The following is a 21211-nucleotide window of genomic DNA, read 5'->3' as shown; positions in this document are numbered from 1 at the left end:
AAATTACTGTTCCTTCCTCCATGGTTCCAAAATGGTAATGGCGGGAAAAAAGGAATCAATACCACCCATCTTGGCTCCTCCCTCCAGTACAACATCATCGTTCTGTTTATAATCGGACAACGGAGATTCCGATCACTCGTTAAATTTGCCGTTTTTGCCCATCTCTACGTGGGGAATGGAAAATGAAGTTGATTGCCAATTGAGTTCTAAATCACTGGGGAAAAAACCACACTTTAGAAATGGCAAAAGACTAGAAACGCATGAACGAGCGTGAATCGTGTGATGGGTTCTGTCAGTAGCTATTTCTAAACTGTATAGAAATGTGGAGTTTACTGCACATGAAGTCCATGATTTGTGCATGCTCTTTAGTAGCCAGTCAGGGACATATTGATTTAAAAGTCTAGAAAGGAATGTTTTTGCAATGTCATACCATCAGTTCTTCTGTCATGTGTAAATTATACCTATGGTCACACTATGATGCTCTCTTCAGCACATCCATTACAAATCTACAAGTTGCCAAAGAGCACATAGAATCTCAACCAATGTAACAGTAAACAAAAGAATGCTCCTCTAGTTCACATATTTGCAGATCTACAAGAGAGGACAGCCTTAGACAATTGGGTACTATATCTGTAGATCCTATCTTATGCTGCAACCTAAAGGTCTGAAATCCAAATTCTGCCTGGTTTTAAAAATGATAATGGCATATTAAGTGAACACTTTATACCCTTCCCCCCAAACAAAATTTTCCTTCAATGAGCTGACTGTCTAGTGACAAAGTGGTTGCCACTCATATCACACATCAAACAACAAGGTAATCATGGCCACTTCTTCTTCTGGATATACAGTCCTTTCATTTACTTGATCCACTTTCCACTTTGAGAGCTCATTCCATGATAATTTGCCCCCCCCCCCCCCCAGTTCCACGCTTAGTATTGGCAGCTGAAGCTGGGTGTTGTTCTTCACACTGTTGATAGTAGAGTATCCCCAATTGAACATGAGAGTAACAGCCTACCTTAGGAGTCCATAACAGGCTGTATAGCAGAATTCTGTCTTTAAATACTGGCAACTGTTCTCTGCTCCTCCCCACTCTCCCCCCCCCCCCACGGCTCAGTTTGCTTCCTGAAACAACTGCCTCATACTGTTTAATGAGAAGTCCCACCCTGGCTGTTTCTGTATTTCAGTAACCTACTCTTCTCCCACATCATCCCCCTGCAGTTTCTGAGGAGTACATACAGGTCTGAAAAAGGAAAGTCCCTTTTATTCCAGAAAACCTTCTTACCTATTCCCAACACTGCTGTCCTAGACAGCTGTCTACAATCACCTCTGTAAGATCAACCACATAAGGAAAACCTTAGTACAGTTCTCAAGGGTCTCCTATTTTTGAAGTTTTGAACCACAGATTTATAGGGCAGGGACCCTACTTTCTGTTATTGCTCATTTACAAGAAGATGATGACTAGCAGGACAAGTGCACTTTTCATTCTTGTGGGATGATGGTGACTTTTGATCAAAGAACAGTCTGATCATAAGTTGTTTTGAGAAAAAAGACAAACTGTGTAGTCCAACTATTAAGAATTAAATTATAAAGTTCATAAACATGCCATATGAAAAAGCAACTGTATAACATACCTTAAGTTCTCTGAAGAAAATGCTACTCCTGGCCCATTCGACAATTGAGAAGAGGGTTTGGTCAGCCATTTTACACATCAGCCCAAAGGTATTGAGCTTTTCATGCTTGCTTCGGTTGGCTTGTTCTTGCTGCAAGTATGCCATGATCTTTCCCTGGACCTGCGGCTCATCTGGCTCACACTTCAAGAGTTCCAAGATCAAATGAGGAATACTTGCTGGTGAGCTTGTCTGATGGTAACCATCCATGTAAGAATAGCCCATGATGGACTCTGGGGAGCTAGTGTAAGGATCAGGGTACTCAGACTTGATAGCACGGCTTGGAAAGTGACCGTAGGGCTGGTAACCTTGGAGGCTGCCATGTGGTGGCATGGCCATGCTAATAGGAGAAGTGACAAAGGGACTCCGGTCATAGTCTGCAGGAGGCAAGGCTGTATGGTTGAGAGGTAGGCCTTTGGAGGCAGAATGTATATTCTGGATGGCCGAAGAGATGGTTAGGTCAGTGGGCATCGCTTGGATTACCTGAGTCATGGCTTCCAACTTGAGTCCATTTGCTCGAATAAGAGCTTTCTTCTGCTGCTTCAGTGCCCTGTCTCTCTTGTACATTGGTCCAAACTTGTTTCGACCCCCACGCATTCGGTCAGCCCTCACAGCTGTTGAAAGTGAAGGTAACAAAAAAGAAAAAGATGTTATAATTGTGGTTGTGAAAGAAACGTACTCATTTAAAAATGAGAAAGTACTCATTTAAAAATTTTCACCTTTAAGATGGAATATCTCAGTGAAGTCAAAACGGCACACATGGCTCTTCTAACTTTGGCTGTATCTACACTGCCAAATAATGCAGATCCAAACTGCATTATATGGTTAATGTAGATTCATATAATACAGTTTTAATTGCACTGAATTGCACTATATGGATGTGTAGATTCAGCCTTTGTCTTCAAAAGAACCATGTGAGGTAAACTGGACTGAGAGAATGATGCAAGATCACAAAATAATCCTTATGGCTCAGCAAAGACTGGAGCTCCCAACTTCCAAATCCCACTATAACACCCTAACCACTACATCACACTGGTTCTCACTTTCTTGGGCTAGTAGTTCCCAGTACTTGGGAAGTATTCCTTAATCTAGCTTTTCAACTAGAGCAGTGGTTCCCAACCTTTGGTCCTCTAGGTGTTTTGGACTTCAGCTTCCACAATTCATAATAGCTGGTAAGCTGGCTTTCTGGGAGCTGAAGTCCAAAACACCTGGAAGACCAAGGGTTGGGAACCACTGAACTAGAACATGCATTGCCTTCCAATCATGGAACACCTTTTATTACAGTTTACCAGCTGTTAGGATTTCTGGAAGTTGAAGGCCAAAAACATCTGGGGACCCCAGGTTGAGAACCACTGCTGTATAGGAATTTCTAGGTCTCCCAGCATAACCCTATGGACAACTTTAATTGGATGCTGACCATAAAATTGCACCGGAAGATCTAAAGATTCCTAGAGAGGTCTTCCAGGATGATTGGAGAAAGTTGACGATATAGTTACACTAGAGGACTTAAGAGATTCCTAAAAAGAACATTTTGAAATCAAATTCATGAATAATCAAATTCACAAAAGCCAAAACTGAAATGTGAAGGGATGACCATATGTGTGTGTGTGATACACACACACACACACACACACACACACACACACACACACACACATATATACACACACCTACAGTATATATAAACTTTGTTTATATCCCACCACCCTCTCCCCGAAGGAACTCGGGCCAGCTTACAAAGGCACTTTAGGGTGCACATATAACATACAGCAGGCAAAAATAGCATGTAAGTATAAAACAAGTCACATAAAATTATAACAACAACCCCTGTCAGCACATATAGCATAAAATCAAAATAATACAATTTTACAAACAACAGTAGATGAAACTAGCTGCCATCAAATCACGAAGTGTCAACTGCATATGGGCCCATTCAGCCTACTCAAGGTCAAAAGCCTGTTTGAACATCCATGTTTGAACATCCATACACACACATATATACCAATATAGGCAGGCATGCATACATTGTAAAATAGTATGGCAATGCAATAGTGTTATATGAACGTATCAGCTTCTTTCCTGTAATTGTACTTGATCTAAATATATTTTACCTCCTAGAGGCAGGCGAGAGTGATATTATAGGGCATGATTTTACCAAAGTTCACCATACTGAAGTATACATTCAGTCCAGTTCAAACAAACTACGAATCCTTCACTAATGTCAAAAGGATCCCAAACTGATTAAACTGGAATGCTTTGTTAGATCTCATGTTTTTAAGCACCGCGTTTAACAAAGCTTCACAACCTTTTTTTGGCACAGAATTCAGACTACTTAAGGGACACTATATTAGATTGCTTCCTAAATTCTGGTTCCTGTGCTGTTTTGAAAACAATGATTTTACAGATCTTCCAGATGAGGGAATGAATCAGCTATAACACTATTACTGAGGGTTAGTGTTGCATAGTGATTTCTGTGCTGGACCACTGTACAGCAGAGTTTGGATCCTTGCTAAACCATGGAAACTCATGTGTGACGAGTCACACTCCCTCAGTAGAAGGCAATGGGAAACCCTGAACAAATCCTGCCAAGAAGACCCCAGGACCTGGTTGCAATAAATTGGAAGTGTCTTGATGCATAACGACAATTCCATTCATGCCCTTTAGTTGTGGACTACAAGCACTTCAGACATCCTTTGGGTTTTCCCCCTCACCCCACTACTCCAGCTTCTGGAGTCATTTCCAGATAAGCCATAGGCAGCCAGGTGCCACTCACTCTAAAGATGCAACTGTGAATGCCCTTCAGCACACAATACAATTAAGCTTGGAAAAGAGTCACAGAAATGCTCCCCCCCCCCAAACAGCTGTCTTGTGGTCTTTGTTGGAACAACATGTCACAAAAGCATATTTTAAGCAGGTCTCACTCTGCCTATCCTTCCCACTGGCAATTGGATGGCAAGAAGGCCCTTTGACAGCTTGGTGACACGCTGAGATGGCCGGAGGTGACGTTCCTAAGCTTTTATCTTAAGGATTAGCCTGCCATTAAAAATGTATTAGGCATTCCTAGGTACACAGAGAGCCATACATTATCATAAAGAGGTGTTAACAATTAATGATTTGAGCTTAAACTGTAATTTATGGACTCGGATTTAGGATCATGTATCACCATTGAAGTAACATGCATATAAATGTCAGGAGCGTTTACAACTATGGGAGCACACTATTCTTCCTGCTCTGCTGATAAGGAAGGGAAGTTGGTTTCTGGGATAATGGCAGAGGGAGAGCGAGACAATATTTAATAATGGCAAATAAAAAGGATTGTGACAAACACCCCAGTGGTGGCTTACTGTTGGCCCTTAAACTGGCTGGGACAATTTATTAACCAGCGACAGTTATACAATATGCACCACTCCTTTTCGTGCTGTTCCAATGTACTTAAATATTGTTTGTAATTTTCTGATTGTTGAGCTTTTGTACAATTGGATGCATTCATCCTCCCAATTCTTCTGTGTGAGTATATTTTCAGGACTGTCAGAAATATAGGCAATCCCTGGGTTATGAACAAGATAGGTTCTGTAGGTTTGTTCTTAAGCTGAATTTGTATGTAAGTCAGAACAGGGACGTTTTAAATGTTTCTCTAGCCAAAATAATGTTTTTGGTTTTGGATAGCATAGATATGGGTTAACACCTGTGTGACGTTTATTTGGCTGTCTGTGACCCTGTTCAGAAGATTTCACTTTACTTTCTGTCCCTGTGATAATTGGATATTGGAAAAAATGGGTTGTTGTAGAAACGAAGATTGATGATAAAGCTTCAGTGAAGAAACTTTTTATCCGTGATAATTCTTCCAGGAGTGAATTTCCCTTCCTAGGGGGTAAATGTCCTCTAACTTCCTGTTGTCTCATCCTAGTTTGTAACTAGGAATCAGATGTAAGTTGGATGTTTGTAACTCAGGGACTGCCTGTAAATTGTACTACAATAATGCAAACCAAATTCCTCCTTCAATTATTATTGTTTGATTAAGAAATGGAACTGCCTCTCAACCATATCACATTGCCTCTTACAGATGATGATGATGACTTGGGTACCTTTGTCACTATTAGCATTCTAATGTTTTGCTTCCACCAGAATCTCCTGGGCTCTATTTCTTAATTCAGTCCTTCATGTCCCCTGAAACCAGAGCTTGGAGAACATCCCATTTTTGAACTACAACTCACAGAACTCCCAAGTCAGCATGGTAGTTGGATAATCTGGGTGTTTTAGCTGGGTTGGACAACCCGGAAGTTGCAATTCCAAAAGAGTAATGTGTCCAAATTTGGTCAAAAACAACAATCTCAAACACAGCCGGCCTTAGGTATTTTTCAAGTGTAGGCGAACAGAATTTTGGCACCCCTCCCTAAACCAATCACTGAAAAATAAAAGCGTTGGATAAGCGAAAATGTTGGATAATAAGGAGGGATTAAGGGAAAGCCTATTAAACATCAAATTACATTAAGATTTTACAAACTAAGCACCAAAACATCATGTTTTACAACAAATCAACAGAAAAAACAGTCTCGACTGCGCCCCCATATGTTTTGCGCCACAGGCCACTGCCTAATTCACCTCATTGTTGAACTGCCTCTGATCTCAAAGTATGTGTCACCTTGAGAGCAGCAATGGGCTCCAATAGGAAGGGAGAATGTTACATTTCTAGAATATGCATAGGGGGGGGGGGCTGGCTCATATTTTAACTGGGTTTCCAGTTTGCTAATTCCTGCACCTTATTTTGGCTCCCATAGTTGCATTAATTGGGAAAGCAGACGTGCATCTCATAAGATTACCTTGAAGTCCATTGTCTTATAATTTATAGACTACTGTATAGTCTGAAACTATCCTATGGAGTTAAAAATAATACTGGCTGGTGCCTTTTTGTAGAAATATTTGGAAAAAGCAATTTGCGGAGACACTAAGTTGTGACGTGTTCTTTGTGTGTGCACACGCGCCTTCAAGTTACCTATCAGTTCATGTGATACTATGAATTTAATAAGTCTTTCTTAGGCAAGCATTATTCAGATGTGGTTTGCCATTGCTTTTCACTGAAATATAGAACACAGCATCTGGTCTTCTTTGGTGGAGCCGAGTAATAATCAAAACTGACCCTGCTGAGATTTCTAAATTAGATAGAACCAGGTAGCTTCAATGTATTTAGGCAGTTGTACTGTTTGTAGATCCATACATAGGACAATAAGATGGTCCCTCTCTAGATGTCTCGCTTTTGCTGAGCAACAGATGAAATTGTTTTATCAAATGTATTTTAATAAATTGGGATAAAAACACTAAAATGTATGCCTTTTTGAAATCTCAAAAAAGTGAGTGATGGCCTACACTGAAGCAAATAAAAAGTACCTACTCATTGATAAGATAGAGATATGTACCATTCACCAAGATAGCTTCAAAAAACAAAGCTGATTGTACCCAAAAGAAACTATCACACTTGTTATCTGAAATTTGTTCCTCCAATGAATCAAATCCCCCTTTATGTTATATATTGACTGAAGTATTACAATATTGTTCATTGAGCCTAATCCACGTCCAAAACCTTAATAAGAGGCAACTCATACAGAATACAGCCCTAAACAAGTTTACTTAGAAATAAATTATGCTGCATTTCAGCTTTGCTCTCCTGCACTGTATATATTTACAATAGTCATGTTAAATATCAGTGAACAGAAAGACTCAATTAAATATTCAAAGTAAATGGTGGAATTCGTCACAGTGTTTGGGAACATGCATCTAAATGAAAATACATGATTTACAATCCCATTACTTGTATCTAAATCACTGCAAACCAATCAAAAATTATGCGCGACATTTCCAAACAAAAATTATGTCTGACTTTAACCAAACTGTGGAAAGACTGAATAGTCTGCCGGATAAAGTACTGCAAAAACGCATGATAAATATGGAGTTGCATTACTAGCCAGCATTAGAACATATCACTGGACAACTGCTTGGGGCCAGTTTACAATTTGAAAAATGTTGGCATGACTTTTGTGAGAACAACGGTTCTTTAGAGGAGTGGAGAGGTTTTTTAAAAAGTGGGGAGAGGTGGTAATATGTCCCTGAATTTCTGTTTTGTGCTACTTTGCTTCTGAAGTTTAATGAATAATAGATTTCCAGCCATTCAAGTGGTAATTTGCTAGGAGTAAAAGAATGCAAGGGAATGCAATTCTTCACCTGTATTTGTGACTTTTTAAAAAATGGCCACTGGCTATGTATACAAACTTTAGTGCTAAGAGTTTCGAAGGGGGAAGAGAAGATTGTCTAGCTTGACAAGAATGTGGAAATCTGTATGTTCAACCTGCTCATACCATTGTGATTTCATTTTGCAAAATCTGAAATCGTCTTTTTAATTTTCTTTTTAAAAATAAAATTAAAATACATAAAAATGTCAAGCTCTTCCAGAACAGAGTGCAAAAATCAAACTATAAAATGCTAGTCATACTTTGAATGAGTGTCTCATCAATGATTAGCTCAATTGCACAATTCCTCACTCCACTCAATGGCAGAATTCCCTTGCAGAGCAAATTCCATTGATAACTAAGAATGGCCAGTTGTGCATGGGAAACATACTGATCTCTAATACTATTTTTCATTTCACACACTTAGATATGGCTGGAATTGTTGCCGTCAAGATAGTTATTATTACCCCACTCATTAATTTAACACATCTATTCTCATTTGAATGCTGTTTGTTTAAAAAATAGGTTTTATTTATGGTTAGCTCAGTGCTCTGCATTCTTCAGGCAACTGTAATATTATACTTGTAACCTGCCAGTGTCGATTTGGGATAGGTGACACCATTTTGGAAAGGGGCAGGAAAATCATTCTATAAACTCTAAGAGTCTGTCAAACTCCATGGACCATAATCTAAGAATACAGAAACACATGGCAGCAATTTCAATAACAGAAAGTATATATTATAATGTGTTGTCGAAGACTTTAATGGCTGGAATCACTGGGTTGCTGTAAGTTTTCTGGGCTGTATGGCCGTGTTCCAGAAGCATTCATATATGGGTGAAACGTCAGGTGAGAATGTTTCCAGAATATGGCTATACAGCCCAGAAAACTCACAGCAACCCATAAATAATAATGTTCACATAATAACAAAGAGAATTTTGCACATTATGGCTTGGGTCAGACATTGATGGGATTTAAGTTAACGAGTCTTCTCATTTTAGTGGATCCATTCCAAATAGGACTGAGGCTGGATTAGCTCCCTTTGTGGTGTACATTATTCCAATGTTACATTTCTAGAATATGCATAACACAAGTTGTTATTATTAGTTAGTTTATGTCTTACCTTCCAACTTCATCCCGACACTTAGACATTTCTGAAACCGACAATACGGACAACGCTTCCTTTGAGTTTTGTCAATCTGGCAGCTTTGATTTTCTATGCAAGTGTACCTTTTGTTGTTCTGGACTGTCCGCTTAAAGAATCCCTGTTTTTTTTAAAATAAAAAAAATAAAAAATAGATATCACAGACAACCCCTTTTGTTTCCCAGGTATATCTTTTGCACTCCAAAAAACCTTTGCTGAATGCCATTTTCTCATCTCAAAATACCAATTTTCAAAGTGGCAGCTTTCCTTCTAGATTTCATTCTGCAGTCTCTTCGTAAAATACTAACAGGCCAAAAAAAACAACAACCCAAGATTGTTTTCTGAGGTTGGTTAGTGTTTCTATTGATTTACTTAGGATGTTGGTGGTGAGACTTCCGTATCCTATTGCTAGTCTATAATCTTTACAAGATGATTTCCAGTTATTTCTTTACTGGCATTTTAAGGATGCATTTTTTATTTTTAAAAAGAGCTCCCACAAGATGAAAGAAAAATGCCACACATGCCCGTAAGATCAGTGCCAATTCTGATGCTATGCCTTTCTCAACCTCATATTTAATAAAACCAAACTACATAAAAATCAGTAAAAAGTGTGTTGACAACTTTATGAAGTCTTACAAATATATTATGGCATGAACATAATTTTGTTAGGGTTTTTATACCTACTGGGAAAAAAATAGTCATTCCTCCTCTGTCCGTCTGTTTGTACCCTGGTTGCCCTATTCAATAGTGATATGTTGGCTTCATCTTCTACGCCTCCTCTCTGTTATCTCCTGTTCGAACACTAATTACATTTAAAATATAAAGATCTTGTACCTGAGACTGTTCTGAAATTTTATTAAAGTTTTCTGAAAGTTTTCTTTTATTTAAAGAAAACTACTGATTTTCAGACTGATGGTGCCATGTATGTTACTATCCTGCCTACCACTAATGATAATCATAGATACCAAAAAAAAATCTGTTCCTGGTTTGAAAGTGTTCTTTTCTGTTTAATTGTGTGGCAGTTACTTTGAAAGTAGTTGTTAAATTCTATAAACTTTGTTTTTGCCACAAACTATGGTGACTTGGTCAAGGCTACAAGATATTCATTGAAAAACTAGAGCAAAATGTGCTGCAGGATGTCCCACAAAAACAAAATTTTTGTAGTTGAAAAAACTTTTCCCATGTTTTTATGATATAAACAATAAAGAAATGACATGTATATTCCAGGAACAAAAATCGTGTTACATAGTGTTATTTGGAAGTGATTCCTGTTGAACATGGAAGTCTTATTTTGGCGTAGACACACTTGAGAGTGTGCTGCATGCATTGAACTTAGCTGGGCTTTCTATTGAGTAAATATTCATAAGAACTATTTACTATTGCAATTATGTTTGTAGACAGTTCTTAAATTGCGCATGGGTTTAAACACATTCCATTCTGTTGCTTCAGTACAGAGAGCTACACAATCCACTTTGTTAACATTTTAATGTTCATATCACTAGCACATTTCATTCAGAATTATTATTATTATTATTATTATTATTATTATTATTTCTTCATTTTTATTCTGCTTTTCTTCCATGGGTGGGACTGAAAGCAGCACACAGTGATAAAAAAGAATATAATATTCTTTTAAGCTGTTCCAAATAAAACACCGTGGCTGACTTTGCTGGCTAGTTGTAAGGTATCGGCCAATAATTTTCAATGTACATATAATTTTGACCCTCCGGGCACATATGCATCAAAATAAAATGCATGCGCAAAGATATCCTTCATATTGATGTATGCTGTTTAAAAATCATTGAATCGATTTCCACTTGATCACCCTCCTTATAAATACTGACAGAAAAATGCTGTGCATGGGTGTGCATACACACACGCACACACACACATGCACAGGAAGAATGACAAAGGAAATTTACATGTGTACCCTGAAAAATGAGAAACTTGAAACAGTTGCCTTCAATACTGTCACCCTGAAATTTATCAGGAACAAGATACAGGAACAATAATACTCAATGTAGATAAATCAACTAAAATCAATATAGAGGACAGCTGGGAACGAAAGCCCCTCGACAACTACATCATTTTGCAACAACTAAATATTTAAAGGCAGTAAATATAGCCACCCTATCCAGAGCTTTCCTTCCACTTGTCTAAAACAAAAACACTGCTTCTTAAATTGTGGGTCACTACCTCAAATGGAGTCCTTTTTACTCAATCCCAAAAGATTTTGCACTACTGAATGCCACCTAGACATTTACAGGAATCTGTTAGCAACAATGTGCAGTGCTTACTCTGCAGAAAACACTTCAGAAAAAATCATCCTGTTTAGCAGCCTGGTTTATGATTCTCAGTAAATATTTGATTTTCATACTGATTTTATATATCTATATACTCAAAGTCATGTACAAATCTATCAAGAAGAAAAGGGGTCACAAGTGGGAAAAGTTTCCTGTACTTTAGCAAAACGTCAACCTTACAAGAAGGAACTTTTAAAATACACTGAAAACATCCACCATGAAAAAGAATCAGAAAGCAAACCTTGCAGCTTTCACAGGTAAGGAGTCCATAGTGATATCCAGAGACTTTATCTCCACAGACTGGACACAGTTCTTCGAGATCTTCATCATAGGAATAATTCACCATTTTAAACTGAGACACTGAAAAATGGGGGGAAAAATGAAATACTCAATGCAAATCATGATATTATCAACTTGGATTCATGAGTCAGATGTTTGAGTTCCAGGGTAGTTTTTGGTTGTGATTAATAATAATAATAATAATAATAATAATAATAATAATAAATGTATTATAAATAAATTTCCCCCTTTTAAACATTCAAAGTGAAATATTTGTACTCAATAGCAACATTAAAGAAGAACTCATATGTAATGGATAGTTCAACTTTATACAAGACTAAGAACTTCTCTTTTTCAGAATCAGTTTATGAGAAAAAAGTCTGCCAAATAAACTCCCCAAAATAGTCCTCTTGAATGTGCCTCCCTCGGTTGAGGGGTTAAAAACCTAACAATATCTTCCCTAAAATAAAATATTGCCCTTCTGTTTCTTTCCTCCAAACCTCTGCTCAGAAATCAGCCCCATTGCAAGGCAACATGCTCCAAATCAATGTGCCATAGAGACTGCATCCCTACATGGTTTCACGCAGTGATGGTATTGAAAACAAGTGTCTCAATTTATCCTTTCCTCCCAAAACAAGCAAGCAAACAAACAAAATATAACATTCCCATTTGCTTGATTCCAAATGCCCAATTTCGTTTGGAAAGAATTCCAAGACCCTGCAATGAATTAAAACTTTCCCAAAGTACAGCTCAGTTTGAACCTTATTTTTTCCCAAACTTGCAAAGAGTTGGACACGAAAAGCAACCTTCAACTTACTTTAAAAAATAATAATTTCTACCTATAATAGCCCCTAGATTTGTCGTTTTTTTCCTGTCACTATTTCCAGATAGTCTTGCAGATTGGGCTTTTGGCGATGGGAATGTTGTATTCCTTCCCAAACTCCAGCAAATATGAATGAGGCGGCTTGCTTTGGGGTTATTTATTTCCCCCTCTCCCCTTGCCTTTTTTTTCCCAGGCAGGGCTTTCGCGGAAGAAAGGTTAATAATAATAATAATAATAATAATAATAATAATAATAATAATAATAATAATAACGGATAAAGGCGAGAGATTCCTATGCTCGGGAGGAAAGGAAAGGATGAGGAGAGAGGGAGGATGTCTAAAATATAAGCAAGAAAAACACTGTCTCCCTCCCCCCAAAATCACCCCGCTTTTCCCGACACCCCAAGAAGCTACCTGAGACTTTGGACAAGCAGCCCAGCTCCAAATACGAAGGCTTGCTTTGGGAAGGAGAAAGGAAACCCGTGTTTCCAAAGAGAGGAAATTATTATTTCAGGATGGGAGGCTGCAGAAGCTGGGATGACTCTCCTTTACTCCTCCTGTCAGCTGATCGAGGAGGAGAGGAAAAGACACTTTTCTAGGCAGAGGGATCCTCCATTCTGAGCGACACTGCCCCCTCCTCACAGCCTGGGGAAGTTTGATTTTCCTGTTGATGATCATGGGAGCTATTGGGGGTCCAATTGTACACGTGTCCAGGACTTGTCCTTGCCTGCCTTCGAGGCCCCTTCCACACAGCTGAATGAAACCCCACATTATCTGCTTTGAACTGGAATATGTGGCAGTGTGGGCTCAGATAACTCAGTTCAAAGTAGATATTGTGGGATTTTCTGCCTTGATAGAATATATAGCTGTGTGGAAGGGCCCCGAGTCCTTCTCTGACTCAACCCTCGGTTTTGTCCCCAAGATGCGTCCCTTGCCTTCCCCTGAGGCTGAGAGAGTGTGACTTCGCCAAGGTAAAGGTTTCCCCTGACGTTAAGTCCAGTCATGTCTGACTCTGGGGGTTGGTGCTCATCTCCATTTCTAAGCCGAAGAGCCGGCGTTGTCCGTAGACACCTCCAAGGTGGCCGGCATGACTGCACGGAGCGCCGTTACCTTCCCGCCGGAGCGGTACCTATTGATCTACTCACATTGGCAGGTTTTCGCCAAAGAAGCCCCCAAACTGAGTTTCCAAAAGGATTCCAGCCTTGCTCTTCATACTGACTCTCCACACTAAGCCTTCAAGACGCCTCCTTTCAGACTTCAGCTCCCAGAAGACTTTTTCTTCCCCCCGTGTCAGGAGCGACTTGAGAAACTGCAAGTCGTTTCTGGTGTGAGAGAATTGGCCGTCTGCAAGGACGTTGCCCAGGGGACGCACGGATGTTTTGATGTTTTACCATCCTTGTGGGAGGCTTCTGTCATGTTCCCCGGTTTCGGTCAGCAGTCCTGCCGGCACAAGGATTTAACCCATTGCACCACCGGGGGCTCCTCCCAGAAGCCTTAACCAATATGAACAATGCAATATAGGAAGTGGAAATGTTCAGTATCTTCTATAGGGGCAGACTTAAGCCCTTCTGCACTGTCATATTGGAGCCTCCGGTGGCGCAGTGTGTTAAAGCGCTGAGCTGCTGAACTTGCGGACCAAAAGGTCACAGGTTCGAATTTGAGGAGCGGGGTGAGCGCCCGCTGTTAGCCACAGCTTCTGCCAACCTAGCAGATCGAAAACGTGCAAATGTGAGTAGATCAATAGGTACCACTCCGGCGGGGAAGGTAACAGCACTCCATGAAGTCATGCCAGCCACATGACCTTGGAGGTGTCTACGGACAACGCCGGTTCTTCGGCTTAGAAATGGAGATGAGTACCAATCCCCAGAGTCGGACACGACTGGACTTGGGGAAGCCTTTACTTTTACCTTTTTACACGGTCATATAAAATCTGAAAATTATGTGCTTTGAAGCGGATTATATGGCAGTGTAGACTCATATAATCTAGTTCAAATCAGATCATGTCAATGATCTATTATGACAATCTGGATTATATGGCTTTAAGGCCCTTCCACACAGTCGTATAACCCGGAATATCAGAAAATCCCACAATATCTGCTGTGAACTGAGTTATCTAAGTCCACACTGCCATCCATATATTCCAGTTCAAAGCTGTTTAATGTGGGATTCTATTCAGCTGTGTGGAAGGGGCCTTAGAGGTATTTTTTTCGTGTCAGGAGCAACCGGAGTTGCTTCTGGAGTGAGAGAATTGGCCATCTGCAAGGACGTTGCCCAGGGGACGCCCGGATGTTTTGATGTTTTACCATCCTCGTGGAAGGCTTCTCTCATGTCCCCGCATGGAGCTGGAGCTGACAGAGGGAGCTCATCCGCGCTCTCCCCGGGTGGGATTCGAACCTGGCAGCCTTCAGGTCAGCAACCCAACCTTCAAGTCACAAGGCTTTTATCCCCTAGGCCATCGGAGGCTCCTGCCTTATAGTTTAAAAAAAATAGGGTTTACAAAGCAAGGGCTTGTGACATTATACTATGTTACACTATACTATGTCACACGATTTTTGTTCCTGGGCTATAAATGTCATTTCCTAATTGGTTCTGTCATGAAAACACGGGAAAAGTGCCCAAACTTTGTTTTTTTGCGGGACATCCTGCGGCACCTTTTGCTCTAGTTTTCAATGAATCTCTCCTCCAGCCTCAACCAATTCAACAGAGTTTGTGGCAGCCACAAAGTTTCCGGAGCGTAACAACGACTTTCAAAGTAAGCACCGCACAATTAAACAGCAAATAACACTTTTAAAGCAGCAACAGGATTCATTTTTTCCCCAAATTTTGTCACAATGAATAAATTCCTTACGGTGTTTGAGTGGGAACTTTTAAAGCGCCGGTCCTATTGGGCGATTCCCATGCATTTCGTAGAGTTTCTCATAAGCACCAAACTAGAAAGCCCAGCATCCCATAATATTGAGCCGGAGCAATCAGAGCGTTTCAAAAAGGCATTCATTCGCCCATTCATTCCCCTCAGGGCTGTCCCTGCTCCAACGTCCCACTTTTGGCGGGAATCGGGCCCTTCTACGGCCAAGTGTTGTCCCTTCTAAGCTCTCTTCTCTCTCGTTTGAAAACCGAAGCAGCCACCCAACGCGCGCTCCTTGGCTTTCAGTTTACAATTTCTTTTTTCTGAAGGACTTGTTTCCAGTTCTTCCCCTAACGGGAATGACTCTTGTTTTCGGTCTCAGTCCCCAAGACGGCGGGGAAGGGGGAAAAAGTACAATTTGTCATGCCACTTTGATGAAGAGTTCTGTTTTAGACACGGACCTGTTCTTAAACGTCCCTTGCTTTTGTCCGTAACGGAGCGACGCCGGAAAGAAGTCCCGCGAAAGAGGCGGGAAACTTTGGCGAACGAGTCTGGTTCCCAATTCGGCGCTCGAAGGGTTTCGGAAGCGAAATTCGCCTCCGAATCAAAGACAAGAGTCCCACAACTTTGTGTGAAAGGGAGAGGAGGGCCTTCCACACAGCCCTATATCCCAAGGCAGAAAATCTCACAATATTTTCTTTGAACTGGAATATATGGCAGTGTGGACGCAGGACCCTTAAACACAGCCCTATATCCCAGAATATCAAGGCAGAAAATCCCATAATATCTGCTTCGAACTGGAATATATGGCAGTGTGGACTCAGGACCCTTACACACAGCCCTATATCCCAGAATATCAAGGCAGAAAATCCCACAATATCTGCTTTGAACTGGAATATATGGCAGTGTGGACTCAGGACCCTTACACACAGCCCTATATCCCAGAATATCAAGGCAGAAAATCCCACAATATCTGCTTTGAACTGGAATATATGGCAGTGTGGACGCAGGACCCTTAAACACAGCCCTATATCCCAGAATATCAAGGCAGAAAATCCCATAATATCTGCTTCGAACTGGAATATATGGCAGTGTGGACTCAGGACCCTTCCTCACAGCCCTATATCCCAGAATATCAAGGTAGATAATCCCACAATATCTGCTTTGAACTGGAATATATGGCAGTGTGGACTCAGGACCCTTACACACAGCCCTATATCCCAGAATATCAAGGCAGAAAATCCCACAATATCTGCTTTGAACTGGAATATATGGCAGTGTGGACTCAGGACCCTTACACACAGCCCTATATCCCAGAATATCAAGGAAGAAAATCCCACAATATCTGCTTTGAACTGGAATATATGGCAGTGTGGACTCAGGACCTTTCCACACAGCCCTATATCCCAGAATATCAAGGAAGAAAATCCCACAATATCTGCTTTGAACTGGAATATATGGCAGTGTGGACTCAGGACCCTTTCACACAGCCCTATATCCCAGAATGTCAAGGCAGAAAATCCCACAATATCTGCTTTGAACTGGAATATATGGCAGTGTGGACTCAGGACCCTTAAACACAGCCCTATATCCCAGAATGTCAAGGCAGAAAATCCCACAATATCTGCTTTGAACTGGAATATATGGCAGTGTGAACTCAGGACCCTTACACACAGCCCTATATCCCAGAATATCAAGGCAGAAAATCCCACAATATCTGCTTTGAACTGGAATATATGGCAGTGTGGACTCAGGACCCTTAAACACAGCCCTATATCCCAGAATATCAAGGCAGAAAATCCCACAATATCTGCTTTGAACTGGAATATATGGCAGTGTGGACTCAGGACCCTTAAACACAGCCCTATATCCCAGAATATCAAGGCAGAAAATCCCACAATATCTGCTTTGAACTGGAATATATGGCAGTGTGGACTCAGGACCCTTAAACAGCCCTATATCTCAGAATATCAAGGCAGAAAATCCCACAGTATCTGCTTCGAACTGGAATATATGGCAGTGTGGACTCAGGACCCTTAAACACAGCCCTATATCCCAGAATATCAAGGCAGAAAATCCCACAATATCTGCTTTGAATTGGATTATCTGAGTCCACACTGCCATATATTCCAGTTCAAAGCAGATAATGTGGGATTGATATTCTGGGGTATAGGGCTGTGTGGAAGGGCCCGGTGATCAAGTGTGTGAGAGAAAAAGAGATTGAGAAAAGGTTGCAAAAGACAGAGAAAGATGAGAGAAATTGAAAGGGAGAGATTGAAAGAGAAATACATTAGGAGGAAGAGAGACTGAGGACCCTTCTACACAACCATATAACCCAGAATATCGAGGCAGAATAACCCACAATATCTGCTTTAAACTGGAATATCGGAGTACACACTGCCATATATCCCAGTTCAAAGCAGGTAATGTGGGATTTTATTCAGCTGTCTGGAAAGGGCCTTAAAGAGAGAAAGGAAGAGATTGAGAAAGACATTGTGAGAAAGAGAGATTGAGAGTGAAGGAGGGGTTAAATGGGAGAGATTGAACGATTGAGAAAGAGATTGCAAGAGAGAGAGAGAGAGAGAGAGAGAGATGAGAGAGAGACTGAGGGCCCTTCCACACAGCCCTATATCCCAGAATATCAAGGCAGAAAATCCCACAATATCTGCTTTGAACTGTAAGTCTATACTCAGATAATGTGGCCTTGATATTCTGGAATATAGGGCTGTGTTTAAGGGTCCTGAGTCCACACTGCCATATAGTTCAGCTCAAAGCAGATATTGTGGGATTTTCTGCCTTGATTTTCTGGGTTATATGGCTGCATGGAAAGGCCCTGAGGATGGATCCACACTGCCTTGTATCCCTGGATCTGATCCCAGATTATTTCCGCATTATCTGGCACTGTAGACTCAATTCAGTTCAAAGCAAATAACGTGGGATCAAATCCTAGGATATAGAGGAGTATATATCCAGTTTGAGGGTCCTTCCACATAGCCATATAACCCAGAGTGTCTAGGTGGATAATCTGCCTTGAACTGGATTATCTGAGTCCACACTGCCATACAATCCAGTTCAATGTGGATTGTATACAGCTATGTGGAAGGGGCCTGAGAGAGAATGAGGGGATTTAAGAGAAAGAGACTGAAAGAGAGATTAAGAAAGACATTAGGAGAGAGATTGAGAGAGAAGGGGAGGGAGGTTAAGAGAGAGAGATTGAAAGAGAAAGAAGAGAGAAAAAGACATGATGAGAAAGGGAGAGACTGAGGTCCCTTCCACACAGCTAAATAAAATTGCACATTATCTGCTTTGAACTGGAATATATGGCAGTGTGGATTCAGATAACCCAGTTCAATGCAGCTATTGTGGGTTATTCTGTCTTGGTATTCTGGGTTATATGGCTGTGTGAAAGGGTCCTGAAGCCCCTTGTATACTGCCCTATACCCCCAGTATTTGATCCCAGATTATCTGATTTTAACCGGATTATGTAAGTCTCCACTGCCAGATAATTTGGGATAAGAAGATATTCTGGGATCAGATCCTGGGATATAGGGGCAGTGTGGAAAGGGCCTGAGGGAGATTGAGAGCAAGGAAGGAAAAGAGAGATCCGGCAAGAGAGAGAGAGAGAGAGAGAGAGAGAGAGAGAGAGAGAGAGAGAGAGAGAGACTTGATGAGAGAGAGATTGAGAGAAAGATAAGAAAAGAGACAGAAAGAGAGAGATTGAGAGAAAGATAAGAAGAGAGACAGAAAGAGAGATTGAGAGAGAGAAACATGATGAGAGAGATTGAGAGAAAGATAGGGAGAGAGAGAGAGAGATACAGAAAGAGAGAGAGAGAGAGAGGCTGGACTAGAGAGAGATTGAGAGAGAGACAGAAAGAGAGAGAAAGTTTGAGAGAAAGACAGAAAGAGAGATTGAGAAAGAGAAAAGCAGGAAGAGAGACTAAGAGCGAGAGAGACAGAAAGAGACAGCTGAATGAAATCCCACATTTTCTGCTTTAAAATGAGATATATGGCAGTGTGGACTCAGATAACCCAGAAGAAGATATTGTGGGATTTTCTGCCTTGAAATTCTAGGTTATATGGCTGTATGGAAGGGCCCTGAGAGAGAGAGAGATTGAAAGAGAGAAAGACAGGGAGGGAGAGAGAGAGAGATTGAGAGAGGGAAAGAGAGAGAGATTGAGGCTTTTCCCACAAGGCTGTATAAAATCCTACATTTTCTGCTTTGAACTGGGTTATATGGCAGTGTGGACTCAGATAACCCAGTTCAAAGCAGATATTGTGGGATTTTCTGCCTTGACATTCTGGGTTATATGGCTGTGTGGAAGGGTCCTGAAAGAGATGTTATGTGTGTGTGTGTGTGAGAGAGAGGGGGGATTGAGCCTTCTTCTACACTGCCATACGACATTAGATTATCTACTTTGAACTGATTATATGGCAGTTGAGAAGAGAAAGATAGATGTAGGAACTCCGTCGGGTTCCTCTGGAAAGAAGAAAGTCCCTGCCGTTTGCAAAAAAAGGGGGAAACTTTCTAGGAAAGGAGCAAGCGAGAAAGCAGGCTCCCTTCCTCTTCCTACCCAGAGGGACGGAGCCTGGCTCTGCCAACCAAGCCCGCTTTCTTTCCCCTTTCTTCCCCTTTCTCGGCCTCGGCTTACCTTGCATGTTGTCCGGCCTCTGCCCGCGTAGCTCCCCATTCGCTCGGGCCAGTCCCAGGGCTTCCGTCTCCACTTTGGGCAGCATGACAAGGCGGGCGGCGGGCGGGAGGGTCGGGATGGGAGCGCCAGGGGAGGAAGAGGGGGCGGCCGAGCTCAGGAGGTGCCTCTCCGCCGCTCTCCCTCCCTCCCTCTCTCTCTCTCTCCGGGAAGAGAGAGGAGGAAGCCAAGCCTCAGCCCGGAGGCGATCGCCCGCTGCCTGGTTGTGTCACGCCTTCCCTTCTCTTACTACGGGGTGGGCCGCGCGAGGGATTGGAAGCGCTGGTGTCTAACTGGAAAGCGGGGGGATAGAAGACAAGAGGGAGGGGGGATGTCACTTCCTCGCTAGCCAATCAGGAGGCAGCCCGACCAAGTCTTGCCCCTCCTTTGCATGCCCCGTCAGGTGGCGGAACCGGACCCAAGTTGATCCAGAGGAGGAAGAAGAAGAGGGAATCCCACTACCCTCCTTCTGGGCTCAGCCGCCTCTTCTCCGCCTGAATGGGAAAGTGTCTAAAGGAGAAGGAGTGTGGCTTAACATCCCTTCAACCGCAGGATTCCCCTTCTTTGGAGCCTCGGCTTCCATCCAATAGGCTCGCAAGATGACTCTGGTCCTTCTTTTTTCCGACTCCAAGCCAAAGCAAACGGACGCAGTGTCTCCTCGAGTGTCTTCAGAATCAATGCATCAATGGCTCGATGCAATGGCAGCCTGAGAGTTGTCATTTATCCCAAGGTCTGGAGCCTTCTCTGGCCCAAGAGGGCTGCTTGCCTCACCAAAGGACGACTCCCAGGACTTCACTGCATTGCATCGCATTGGGTCAAAGGACATTTAGTGTAATGCCAAGTTTTTAACTTTGTGTTTTTAAAAAATACATCATAACTATTCTCAATTCGCTTTTGATACCATACAGAAATGAATTGCATTGCATTGCATTGCATTGCATTGAGTATTGCTTTACATTGAGTGCATTACATTGCATTGAGTGCATTGCATTGCATTGAGTCTATTGCATTGCACTGAGTGCATTGCATTGAGTGTATTGCATTGCATTAAGTATTGCTTTACATTGAATGCATTACATTGCACTGAGTGCATTGCATTGCATTGAGTCTATTGCATTGCATTGAGTGCATTGCATTGAGTATATTGCATTGCATTAAGTATTGCATTACATTAAATGCATTACATTGCATTGAGTGCATTGCATTGCATCGAGTCTATTGCAATGCATTGAGTGCATGGCATTGCA

At 41.5% G+C, this 21211-nt stretch overlaps 1 protein-coding gene and 1 non-coding gene across 3 annotated transcripts in view; both read right to left on the bottom strand.

The window, feature by feature from the left end:
- The window catches only part of nr5a2 (nuclear receptor subfamily 5 group A member 2), a 158201-nt gene that overhangs the window by 118894 nt on the left and 18096 nt on the right, over positions 1 to 21211 (bottom strand). Inside the window, exons 1-4 of one of the 2 annotated variants that reach the window (XM_008115020.3) lie at positions 19929 to 20303; positions 11575 to 11693; positions 9010 to 9151; positions 1632 to 2281 (exon numbers count right to left, since the gene is read on the bottom strand). In XM_008115020.3, the coding sequence (XP_008113227.2) occupies positions 1632 to 2281; positions 9010 to 9151; positions 11575 to 11693; positions 19929 to 20013 (996 nt within the window). In that variant the 5' untranslated portion in view covers positions 20014 to 20303. Of the gene's footprint in view, positions 1 to 1631; positions 2282 to 9009; positions 9152 to 11574; positions 11694 to 19928; positions 20304 to 21211 lie in introns of those variants that run through there. The other variant, XM_008115022.3, reaches the window with a different exon arrangement.
- Positions 3024 to 3121, bottom strand: mir5449 (microRNA mir-5449). Its single transcript, NR_130049.1, has one exon. It is a non-coding gene; the product is annotated as a microRNA mir-5449 (primary transcript).

The sequence above is a fragment of the Anolis carolinensis genome, chromosome 4, assembly GCF_035594765.1.
Source record: "Anolis carolinensis isolate JA03-04 chromosome 4, rAnoCar3.1.pri, whole genome shotgun sequence".
In the NCBI taxonomy this organism is placed as follows: Eukaryota; Metazoa; Chordata; class Lepidosauria; order Squamata; family Dactyloidae; genus Anolis; species Anolis carolinensis.
This window is presented reverse-complemented; position numbering and strand designations above follow the sequence as displayed.